A 12,813-nucleotide genomic window follows, 5' to 3' on the forward strand; every position below is an offset into this window, starting at 1 on the left:
CTGGATATTAGGTTGAGTTTTGTAGTGTGTTTAGCTTTTACAATAGGCTACGCGCAACCTACTGTTGCGGCCACGTCCAGCTACCAGCCACTAGCGGCCTCCGGCCTTCCGGTCAAAGTTTTTAGCTGGATAGCATTTATAGTTTATACAGCTAAATTATATTAGCTGTCCCCGGCACAGTTGGATAGTGGAGGTGCCTGCTAGAAAAATATGTTTAAATGCATGTGTTTGCACATGTGTTGTAAAGACAGTGTTCAACACAGAGTTGTAACTTGTATTAGAGAACCGCAGTGACGCGTCGTAAAACCCGGAAGTAAGTTAGCATTTTTAGCACTTCCGGTTCCTTCCTCAAAAAGCAATGCATTTTTTCCATAGGGTTTTGGAAAATAGCTCGAAATAAGGTCTGTGGTTGACACAAATTTAAGAGGTAATTGACGTTTTGTTCTACGACATTAAATACATCAGCAGTGACCCCACTGGGGATTTTTGAAGAGTTTACGTGTCTGAAAAACGATGGTTGTTACCGAATGGCTGAATAGGACTACAGAAATTGTCGAGGCCGTTATTACGCCGAACACGTAAACACTCCCGCTAAGTTTGTTTTCCCCTGTGTTCTGCTTGAAAGCAAGTACCTGCCTATCTTTAGTATCTGTATATCTATATCTGACCATTAGAATCTGTATTTTTGAAATTGTCGTTTTTAACACCGTAGTTTTACAAATTATAGAATAATTAATTACCAGTGTTTTCCAATTTTACTCGGCAGTTCGTTTCGTTGGCTAACGTTAGCTAAAGCTAGCGCTACTAGTTAGCTACGCAATGGTTTGTTGCTTTGCTCCGGGTTGCAGCCACAGGTCTTCGCATGAAACGTGCTTGTTCTATCGTTTCCCGGCCAATGTTTTCCAAAGGAGAGTCTGGATTCGTGCCATGAGGTAAGCTGATGTTACATTTTTGTCCATGTCACGGTGAAATGTAAATAATGGGTAGTGACTGTATCGCCGTTATAAAGATGGCGCTGCTGAAAAGACCGCAACATAAGTAAAGATAATGAATACATCCTATTAAAACCTGTGTGGCTTATATGATAAGTCTTATTAGTACAAGCAGCATAACGTTTCACCATGTAACTAAAGATTGTAGTCAGGGAAATCAGTTTGACATATTGAACTAATAACAAATCACCTCTGGCTGGCAGAGAACTCTCTGCTCCATAGCTTCTCTTGGACGTAAAATCACATGTACATTTTACATTTATATTCAATTTAATATTCCATCCCTCACATACTTTTGTATATATAATAACTTATATTTTGTTTTTCTTGTTATGCTGCTGCAACACAAACATTTCCCAAATTGGGATCAATACAGTAATATCTTATCTTAATTCATTAAGAAATATAACTATTATAATTAGTGTAGCAGCTGACACCTATTTTCAATATGGATTAATCTACCATTTATTTCTTTAGTTCAATTTTCATCTATAAAAATGTCAAAATAGTGAAAATGTTCACGAGACTTATCAAAGTGCAAGGTTATATCTTTAGATTTTTTGTTTTAGCCTATGTACTGTATGTCTTAATGCTCTTACAGTATATGTGACGGTGTGACTTCCATGAAACTATATTTTATATCTTCCCAACAGACGAGCTGACAGGAAACCTAACACTCTAACAACTACGACATTGCAAAGGCGAGTAAATGTAAATTAAAAACAATTCACAATTTTTTTATTTCTTCTTCCTTGCAGTGAGGTGAAGCTGACCTTGCACTTGGTGCCAGTAAGGATGTTCCTCACGCAGGCTGAACGTTTCTCCTTCCTTACTGACAAAGAAGCCCTTGATTTGCAATGCTTCACTAATTGTCATTTCCCTTGCTCCGTAGGGACACTTTACCTCAAGCATAGCGGAAGACCCTACCAGACCATCCGGAGATGCCCCCAACAATCCTGATAGGGAGAGCCACAAATCTGACTCATGGACCTGCATCTGAGTTGCAGTGGTGAATGCCCTGACGCCCTCACATTCATTCATGGTCCCCCACTGTACAGACAAAACACCATCAAGGGCCTGTTGTTGCCCTAGCACCCTGGCAATAAAGGAAGCAGTCACACGCTTTGACCTCAGGACAGCTCCAAAGTTGCTGGCAGTCAACCTTCCTTTCCTGAACAAATGCCAGTTTGGGTTGGTTCGCTGACCAGTGGTAGCCACCTGAATTGCCCTCTGTTGCTCTTCAGACAATGCCATGCTTGCCACAATTGCCTCAGGTCCGTGATGCCCAACAGATTTGATAATTTCAGGAACAGTAAGTGTTTCCAAGCTGTAGTGTTCCTCTTCTGGCTCGGGGGAGAGAAGCCAAGATATTCCTGAGAACCTGCCCCCGAGTCTGTCCCTCAGCCAGTCACGATCTTCGGAGGTGGGCTCTCTTGTCAGCAGGTTAAATTAGTTATTGGTTTCAACAGTCACATTAAAACAGTTACTAAATCAGCTTACTATCACCTAAAGAACATATCTAGGATTAAAAGACTAATGTCACAGCAGGATTTGGAAAAACGTGTCCATGCTTTTATCTTCAGTAGACTGGACTACTGCAATGGTGTCTTCACAGGTCTCACTAAAAAATCTATTAGAAAGCTGCAGCTGATTCAGAACACCGCTGCTCGAGTCCATACCAACACTAAGAAAGTGGATCACATCGCTCCAGTTCTGAAGTCTTTACACTAGCTTCCTGTGTGTCAAAGAATAGATTTCAAAATACTGTTGCTGTTTATCAAGCACTGAATGGTTTAGGACCAAAATGCATTTCTGACCTCCTGCTAAATTATGAACCATCCAGATCTCTCAGGTCTTCAGGGACGGGTCAGCTTTCTGTCCCCAGAGTCAGAACTAAACATGGTAAAGCAGCGTACAGTTATTATGCTCCAAATATCTGGAGCAAACTCCCAGAAACCTGCAGGTCCGCTGCAACTCTGACTACTTTTAAATCCAGGCTGAGGACTTTTCTTTTTGTCGCTGCTTTTAATTGAACTATTCATATCTTAGACTGCACTGTAACTTTTATCCATGTATTTTTTCTTTTAATGTTTATTTTATTAGCTTTTCTTTTCAATGACTGATTTGAAATCCCATTTTCTTAATGTCTTTCATTTTTTGTAAAGCACTTTGAATTGCCTTGTGTTGAAAAGTGCTATATAAATAAACTTGCCTTGCCTAATAAAGATTTCATGTGACACATACAATTGATTTGTTGATGGGAATTAATGTGAATAAATTGACTCGGTCTTAAAAGGTTAACGGTACTTTTGCTATCACTACTCACCGACACTATAAACCTTGTCCCTCATGCTAGCCCTGACAACACCGGTAAGCACTAGGGGTTTCACCAACTAATCGACTAGTCGACTACCTTTACCACTAGTCGGCGCTGTAGGCCCTAGTCGACTAGTCATGGAAAAAAATGGAGGTAAACGAGGTGCTGCAAAATGCTACAAAACACGTCCGACATTCTTATGTATGGCAGTACTTCAACGAAGATGTAACCAACTCCACAGTGAAGTGTCAGTTGTGTACAGCTGTACTGAAGTACAATACAAATGCATCTGCTATGCGCAACCATCTGAAGATGAAACACCCGCTGCCGACAGCTAGCACTAGCAGTAATGCTAGCACCAGTGAGCAACGGACCGGCGTCAGCACTGAACAGAGGCAAACGAACAGCAAGAAAACACGGGTCAACAGTGATGCGGATGATGAGCTACGGGATTAATGCCAGCGGACACCGCATATCTCCACAATGGATAATCCACTGGAGTGGTGGGCAGAAAACGTGCACCCTTCCCCCGCTTTCGAGGAGCTACCTGGCTATTCCAGCCACAAGCACCCCGAGTGAGAGGGTTTTTCCCCTGGCAGGCAACACTGTCACCCGAAAGCGGTCAAGCCTCCTTCCCTCACATGTCGATGCGTTGGTGTTCAAACCAAAAATATGGAAAGGTGGACGTTATCGTGGAGGACAGCGAATAAAGTGTGGCATTTATGTAAACAAGAGTTTTTTGCTGTCGATTTTGGTGAGTCAAGTGTTTAATTACTCAGCCATGTAACACAAATTAAAATGCAGTGTTTAATGTTACTGTATGAGTTCCAATAGAAAATACAGTTGTAAACCTCTCTTTGTGTGTCTCTATTATGACGTAACGACTAGTCGACTAGTCGACTACTATTTTGAAAAACTAGTCGACTAGTAAATATTGGTAGTTGTGAAACCCCTAGTAAGCACACCTTCATCTAGGCTTCACTGTTTTACATGTCCTGACTTGTAGTGGTTCTCTCCTCTATCTACACTCTTCTTGTCATCTTTGTAAAACGATATCAGACTGGTAATTAACACAGCCATGACTTCTAGTTAAATTCAGTGTGGCTAAAATGAAAAGCTTTGTTAAAATATGCAAGCACGCGAAAGTCAAATTCAGCTTTATTGTCAAAAATTCTACATGTGTTATACATCCAGAAATATCGAAATATCGTTTCCCACAGTGTGACATGTATACATAAAACAAAAAGGGCCTAGATAAACGTGGTATACATTAAACAAAACGGGCCTAGATAACCGGGGTATACAGTTTAAAATGTTAATATATTCAAAGTGCAGTTTCAGTGCAAGTCAGTTGAAACGATCTTAAATTGGCGTGACGTTGAAGTCGTGCGACCCTGCTGCTGTACTGGCTTGTAGTTTGTTTATAGCATAACGTTAGCATTTCGCTTTTGGCGACTAGATTTATGATTCAAAAATTATAAAAGTAGGGTTGACATGTGGAGATTATCCGTCTGAACAAAACGTGATCCCTCTCTTAAATGTGTGTCAACCACAGACCTTATTTCGAGCTATTTTCCAAAATCCTATGGAGAATTTGCATTGGTTTTTCATGAAGGAACCGGAAGAAGTTTACTTCCGGGTTTTACGACGCGTCAGTGCGGTTCTCTATAGTGGCTAAAGGGCATCGGCGATGGAGTGGAACAAAAATGTGGAACTGGAGTAGGAGGATTTGACTGGCCAGTGGGGACCACCCAATGTCCCACTCTGAATCAGAAATACTTAATTGATCTCCGGGGGAAATTGGGGTTTGTTAAATTGTAGAATTAAAATATATAGTAGAAGATATAAGAAAAACAAGTATGTAAAAATATGTGCATAATATAACAATATGCACAGTATAAATGCATAATGTATGCCAGAGTATTGCTCAGATTAATTATTATTGCATATAGAGTATTGTACAGATGTTAATGTTATTCTAAATAATCCTAATCATGTTTTTATTTTTCCTGTTTTTCAGCTTCATTACAACACTTAATATCTCCAACACACACATATCCACACACAGACACACACACACACACACACACACACACACACACACACACACACACACACACACACACACACACACACACACACACACATATAAAACCAACGGCACTTTTAAGAGCCACTCTCTCCCTCACTGTCTCTCTTTCTATCACTCTCTCTTTTAATCGCTCTCCTGTCTTTCTCTCACTCTTCATTTTGTGTATTGTTTGTATTATTTGTATGCCATGTCCCTCAACCCTGAAGTGAGGGTCTTTGAGGATCCCAAGGAGGCCAAGATGCACATAGCTGCATTGATTAGCGAGGCTCATCTCCATGAGGCCAGGGTGAGGCTTTTCATGATAAGCAAATACCCAAGTACGTAATATAATCATTGCTATTGCTTTTTATTGATGTAATGTAAAGGGACAGTTAGACCTTTTTATGCAACCGTTAAATAATTGCTCAAATATAAGTGCTGCTGTCTTATGTTGTATTACAACTTTGTTGTTGATCTCAACCTCTGAAAAAATATAGGCTGCCATGGCCACTGAAACTCCTGCCATCCCTCTGAAAAAGCAGGAAGAGACCTCTTTCTGATCCAGTGGTCACACGCAGACGTGAGAGACAACGGGAAACACAACGCTCCGCATCAGGTTTGTTCTTTACTATATCATGATTTCTAAGTCTAAGAATAAAGATAATTCATAACAAAGTTATTTTGGTGTACACAGTATGAAATTATGTAATTTGAAGATACCTCTTGACAAATCTGTTGCAATGTTTAAAACATTTTCAAATTAAATCAAGATATTTGAAGAGCCTGTGACTGATAATCCTCGCTTGTGTTGTATTTTTGAACTTGTGTACCTCGATTTGGATAAAAGTATGCTAAATGTAAATTGTCATTGTGATGCTGTGGTAATATGTTCTTAGTTTCATTACCTGCAGTCCTTACAGAGCATTTTCATATTACAATTAATTGGTGTAATTTTAGATTGATTGAAGGGTTAAGCAAAAATGACTGTCTCTGCAGCTTCACAAGCCAGAAGAGACGATCCTGTGCATGAGGAAGGCCTTCAGCTAGAACATCAAGAGTTTGGTAGTCTTGGGGAGTATATTGATTATAACAGCAGTTGACTGGCACTACAGTTTTTCCCAATGTTTCCATTTTTATAATCATCTAGTTAATCATAATAAAGTATTGAGTATTGACTGTTTCATGACAAGTGAATGCATATTTGGTATAAGTATCACTTGCTAATATTGCCTTGGATGCATATGATGATTCATAGCATGTTGCTATTATTAGTCGGCATATATTTTTCCAACTCAAAAGTGGTTCAGTACACTACCTTAATATCCATCATACCAGTTTTAGGGTGGCGGCTTAACAGCTGTTTTTTTTTTTAGAAACACATCTCGAAGAGTTAAGGGACACCCTAACTGCAGTCCAGGTTCTGGAGGCAACAGACGGAACGGTTTCTGCCTGGGCACAAAGGCAGCTTCTCACAGATGTGAGAATGAAAACGGCTAGGCCAATGCTTTTTAATGCAAATCTCTCAGCTGAGAGAATAGCCACTCAGAAGTGCCACAGATGCTGTGCAGAAGAAGCGGCTATTAGGTGCCTGGACTGTGTTCCACTGGACATGGAGTTCCTCTGTGCAACCTGTGACATGGAGGCCCACAAGAGGAATATCTTCCATGACAGAGAGGCTGTGTTCAATGGATTTCTGGAGCCCATTCCCCCTACAACTGCTGTGGTGGTGGATGAAAATGGCCAGCCTCAGTTTTGTAAACAAAGTATATAAAGATTAACATTACATTACAATGTCCCATTATAGTGTAGTTCCCATAATTAAGTGCGAATGGGAAGTGTACATAGCTGATTGAAAAAAGTATGATTGGTTTTGACTAGGGCTGCAAGATATGTGGAAATTATGCAACATTTTATTGAATATCTTGATAATCTGGAGAATTAAGAAAAAACTGTAAATACACCCTTCCTAACTTATTTTCTATATTGCAGTATGTCAACTGCCTGTTCCTATACTCCAAGGTCAATCTGTGAATGCTCTGATGACGTCACAGTTACTCCTTGGAAGCATATTTCTGTGGTCACCATCAACGGTATGTTGTTCTGAAAGCCCTTCTTTTTCTACAAGTAGTATTGTACGGCAGAGTTTTACCACTTTGTGCAACGCAAAGATTTTTTTCACCTGGTCATTTTCAGACAACATCCAAATGCCATGTCAAATAGTTAATACATCATATATGCACATCTATGTATTAAATACAATATTTTAAGGCAAAACTCACAGTTTGATTACCGAAATACCTTTACTTTGTCCATTTATTCACAGGACGATACAATGTCTGCTTGCCTCAGAAATCCGGTCCATCCTGCTCTGCAGAATGGACTCCTGAGGTTAAAGACCTGCTTTTGTATCGGTACTGGGCAGCTAGCACCAGCTGCCAGACGCTTTACAAATATGATGTGTTCACCTCATTCGAGCACATGAAAGCATCAGCCATGTCCAGGCAGGCATTTCTGAAAATGTTGGAGCACAGATCTGTTCCAGCTGGACGGGTAAATCTGCCTGAATCACACGGAAACATACAAAAAACAATATCATATTACTGTATACCATATCATTAATTGTTGGCATTGCTTTCAAAACAATTACTTATCCACTTTTTTTTAAATCAATATACAGACAGGTAGTATCTGTGCTGATACATTTCAGCGAAGCTTCTTCGAGTTTTGCTTCTGTCAGTACAAACAAGAGGATATGTGCCAGGTCCATCACTTTGTTTGTCCAGCATGTTCTCCAGACATGTTGGCTGTCTGCTGTGATGGAAACCGCAAGCATTACCGCTTTTCCAAGTCAAAAGGGTAGGTATAGGTATTAATGAAAATGATAAAGAACACACCGCTAATACAAATAGTAGCCCTTGGGGTTGTGTTTGAGTAGCCATAACAGACATTAAAACAAATCATAGTAATGTAGTGCTTTGTGATTTTTATTATTGACTTGTATGTTAACTTATCATGGACAGGACTGAGGAGTCGCCAATCTATGAGGGCTTGTTCCTGGCCAAGGACGAGGAAGTCGCAACATTTGTTGACCTTGTCAGAGGCAACGTAAAAAGTGTACGTTTTTTTTCTTATTATGATAGTTGCAGTTACACCTGTGGGGTTCTTTTTTATATATGTCAAAACTTGTGTGTAATAAACTGACTTTATAGGGAAATGACAGTGCCGTCTGTGGTACTGCCAAATTCACCGCTGGCAGAGAGATGTCAAAAAAGTCTGGTGCCCAGATAGACGAGGAGGGCATTCAAGTGGCAGTTTGCAGGTATGTATTTGTAAGTGTGTCTGTGTGTGTATATGTGTTCTTGAGTCTGGTCTCATTATTTCAGTTTTAATAGCAATCCAAGTCTAAGTCTTTGTAAGAATTGGAAGCATTAAACACTTTTGATTGTGGAGCGGAATTGATCCATCATTCGTAGCATCCAAGTGATATTTGTTGTTCTAGCCACCTAGATGACAGAGATGAGTGCTTAAGCCAGGCCTTGCTGTGCCAGTTTATTATTAACAACTAGATTTTCTTCTGATTAATCAGACATGGGTTTCTCTTACGAGGACTGAACCACTTCCGTGGAGAAATATAAGCGTACCCAATGTTTCTCCAAAAAGAGATGTCCAAGAAGGCAAATGTTGACTTCTTCTGTATGGATGTAACATGCAGGTAATCCTCACTGTCATATTGCACATCCACAACAATGTTTAAAATGGCCTATGCCTCAGCAGGCATTTTAGATGATATTGATATTGTTGTCATGTCAATTAAAAGTTTATCTTTGTAACACTCAATCACAAAATGCTGCTCCTGCTTCTTAGGTACTGGCCATGCCTTAACAAAATAGCCGAAGGATTACCAGAGCTTCTGCCGTTGACCGAAATGAGGCCATTTCTTAGAGTGATGCATGCTAAAGCCCATACAGCAAAATGCGAGGTACATAACATCTTTAATGCAAAGGATTTTTAAATGTTGTGCATGGCATGCCTTATTGGATATCAAAAACTTCTAAAGAAATGCTACATAACACTACTTGCGCTGTGTTGCAGGTGAGATGGGGTGGCAGAAGTCAGGACGGAGCAGGAAACACAGTGGGAGAGGAAGTAGAGCAGGTATGTTATTAATGGCATTATTGTAACTGTATGGATACAAGAAGTCTTAATAGAAAGCAGTACAAATATGTATGTGTCATCTCATTGACAAGCCTGTTGATTAGTTTAAAGCATATCCTTTATGTCTGAGTTCAAATGAAAGATAGGCAGCTCATATGTTCAGCAACACTAAATGCATGCATATTGTAGGAAGTCAGTACACAAGTTTTCTCTTAAACCATCCAGTTCAAGATCTATGATGTGTAGGTGATATTGTTATGTGATGGTTACCGAACATTAATTGTAACATTCATTATAGGTGAACAGCTTTCTCTCCAGGGCAGCTCTGGTCACAAAATACATGACAAAAGCAGGTTGGTATTAACACTACACACTGTGATAAGGCAGCTCTGATAAGTATTTTACAGAGAGTTCCCTCCTTAAAAACATTATTGGTGTATTACTTTACTGTAATTACCAGTTCAACAACCTTTTAACGATTGGGTTTAGTCATGTCTATCAGGTTTCTCACTCAGTATTGCCTTTTTGATGTGAATACTTACTTTTTTGTTTGTGGATATATTTGTTGTCTTTTTTAGGAAGAGGGAACATGCTCACTCAACAGGCCATGGGTTGGAACAGAAGGAAGAGGGACAACCTTCATCAAGTTTTAGCCCACAGATATGTCAAAGTAAGGGCAAATTACAATTGTCTTCTCATCTGACATTACATATTTATGAAGGATGTCTGCAATGTAAACTCATGGCTATATACATGATGTTCTCCCCTATCCACACTTCCTCTTGCAAGTCAGATGGTGTCATGGAATGTTTCAACTGTTCTTCTGAAGGTCTTGTACTGAAAACTGGTGTTCTTTGCATTATGGAGTTGCATGGTGCTTTTCGCTGACATTTTCTTTTTTTGGTAAAGATCACAGAGAGGGCAAAGGTGGAAGCTGCCAGCTTCAGCGACTTCAAAAAGGAGCACAACCTTGATCAGGAGACCATACAGCTGTGGGTGTATGATGTCAGGCAATGGGCGGTCACAGGTAAGACATACCACAGGTTTTCCATATATACATCTGTTAATTACTGTAAGTTTAGACACACAATATAAGTTGGCCATATGTTGAAACTGAGACTGTCACTGATTGTATCTCTTGTCCAATCGTTTTTTTGCAACTATTTAGAGAGAGTCTACGCCCCAGGGTTAACTGAAGGACTGAGGGTGGATATTGAGAACATCACCGTCACTCTTTTGCTTAGGAAGCAAGATCTGTATTGTCAGCATGGTTTGTTGTCAAACATAGTTATTGAAATTACACTTCAAAAACAAACAAAAACATTCTGGCACCATGACACAGTTTTGTTTCCGTTTCACTTTGCAGACAGCAACCAGGCAAGGCAAAGGAAGAGGAAGAGAATGAGAGAGCTGAAGAAGAAGCTTCGCGAAAAAGATGTGCAATACAACACCGGAGTGCAGGAAGAACATATTGACGAGGAGTTGGCTTGCAGTCTGACAGAGGGCTACATCTTACCATGGGAGAGGCATGCAAATGGTAGGATAATTGCTAGTTTGGCTTGTTGTTTTTTTAGTCTATACCAAAATATGACAGAAAAAGCAATGGTGATACCTGCAAATATATAATATTTGTTATTAGTTTAAATTATAGAGAACCAATGCTATCGCTACAAAGATTTGTGTCTCAGAAATGAAAATCATTCTGTAATAATATAATTTATGAATAAATATTCCTTGTCCACGACTCCATTCCTTTCCTCAACCTAAAGGCAACACCTTCAGGTTGAAGAGGTCTGTCTTTGACCAGGTAATGCTGGTCAGACGTTTGGAGGAGGAGCAGAGCATCCTGCTGAAAGAGATGTCGCAGCACATCATGTTCCTTCTGAAGGAAGTGCAAGAAGTGGAAGCACTCAGAGGACAGACTTTGGAGGGCATCAAAACCAGCAGTATGTCTGAGATCTTAACATTTGAATATTTTCATCCACTCTTCAACACATTACATGTCTTACATAAGTAGAACACATCTGTCACTGTGTCAGGCCGAAGTGAAATATTAGATTACTGAAACTATTCATTATCAAGATCATAATCGATTATTTTCTGTCTATTGACTAATTGTTAAGCACTATCAAACATTAATCAACATATCCCATTTGGCACCCAATATATAGTAACATCCTTCAGTTTAAGATGGATTTACCTTTTTTGTAGTGTTTTTACATATGCAGCATTGTACAATGCAAAGAGATTTGCAATTGTCATGGTTTGTTTACATTGAGCCCTTTTTCTGTGTGATTATTCCTCTACAGATTTCGGTGACCTGACAGAGGATGCTGCACATGGGCTCAAGAGTGTCCTCAGTCGGAGGTGGCACTTCCTCAAAAGCCAACACAAACAGGCTGTACATGCGTACAGCGGTGTAGCCGCTTTGGAATGCCATGATCTTCAATTACAGCAGGACATTGAGGAGTCGGATGACAATGACTACACTAGCCCTGAGTCTGAGGAAGAAGACCTGTAAAGGTTTCTGCCAAGCAACACAGAGGCACTGGAGAGCTCTTTCACAAGCGACGTGTCACGTCCACACGCTGGCGCACGCCATAGTAATGACAAAACACATTTAAAACACACTTAAAGCCATACAAAATCAAGACATTATAAAACACTATATATGAGAACAATATGAAACTATGCACTTGTTTCGCCCGACTGAGTTCATAGTAATGTGAAAATGTGTTTATATTTTGTACTTCCGTTTATTTAAAGCGCTTTGACTTGCTGATGTGTATGAAAATAAATTGCCTTGCCTTTATATTAAACTGCCTCTTATTACTCAAACAAGTGCTATACAATGGTTGTTTTCTTGTCACTGCATTTTGTCATTCGTTGACTATGAACTATTAATGTGAATACATTGTAAATAGAGTTCATACATTAACATAATTCTTTATTAGTAACGTGCATAATGCAGGGTAAATACCAACACATTCTCACTCCCAACTCGTACTTTTCTGAACCACACAGTGTTATTTACTCAACAATAACACACAATTATTCTTGTGTTTGTTTATTTGTTTGATTGTATAATGTCGGACTTTTGGAGTCCGAAGGTCGGAGCAGCTCATAGTAGTTGCTTTAGAGAATTTTACACCCGGAAGTAAGTATTCTCTGTTCTTTGCTTGACAAACCCATCCATGGACAAACCCCGTGATAGTCCTCAAGCTCTGTGATTGGATGTTGGAGTGGCAGTGCGCCGAGCGTCCAACATCACTTTGAAA

General features: G+C 39.7%; 1 protein-coding gene across 7 annotated transcripts; it reads left to right on the forward strand.

Moving 5' to 3' along the window:
* The first annotated feature begins 3,419 nt into the window (after positions 1–3,419).
* Positions 3,420–12,354, forward strand: LOC307015545 (uncharacterized protein). 7 transcript variants are annotated; one of them, XM_079644221.1, is made up of 20 exons: positions 3,421–4,063; positions 5,330–5,687; positions 5,878–5,996; positions 6,377–6,442; positions 6,754–7,143; positions 7,370–7,470; positions 7,704–7,930; positions 8,058–8,236; positions 8,401–8,494; positions 8,590–8,699; positions 8,967–9,092; positions 9,245–9,359; positions 9,473–9,535; positions 9,834–9,888; positions 10,114–10,205; positions 10,445–10,562; positions 10,704–10,805; positions 10,902–11,072; positions 11,305–11,481; positions 11,845–12,354. In XM_079644221.1, exons 11-20 carry the CDS (start codon positions 9,025–9,027, stop codon positions 12,054–12,056), a joined length of 1,173 nt encoding a protein of 390 aa, XP_079500347.1. In that variant the 5' UTR covers positions 3,421–4,063; positions 5,330–5,687; positions 5,878–5,996; positions 6,377–6,442; positions 6,754–7,143; positions 7,370–7,470; positions 7,704–7,930; positions 8,058–8,236; positions 8,401–8,494; positions 8,590–8,699; positions 8,967–9,024; the 3' UTR covers positions 12,057–12,354. The 7 variants fall into 7 exon arrangements, with proteins under 7 accessions (XP_079500351.1, XP_079500347.1, XP_079500346.1 ...); XM_079644225.1 differs by having other exon boundaries at positions 3,420–4,063; positions 6,377–7,143; positions 10,704–10,796; XM_079644220.1 differs by having other exon boundaries at positions 5,330–5,718; positions 6,377–7,143.
* The last annotated feature ends 459 nt before the right edge of the window (positions 12,355–12,813 follow it).

The sequence above is a fragment of the Notothenia rossii genome, assembly GCF_949606895.1.
Source record: "Notothenia rossii genome assembly, chromosome: 8".
Classification (NCBI taxonomy): Eukaryota; Metazoa; Chordata; class Actinopteri; order Perciformes; family Nototheniidae; genus Notothenia; species Notothenia rossii.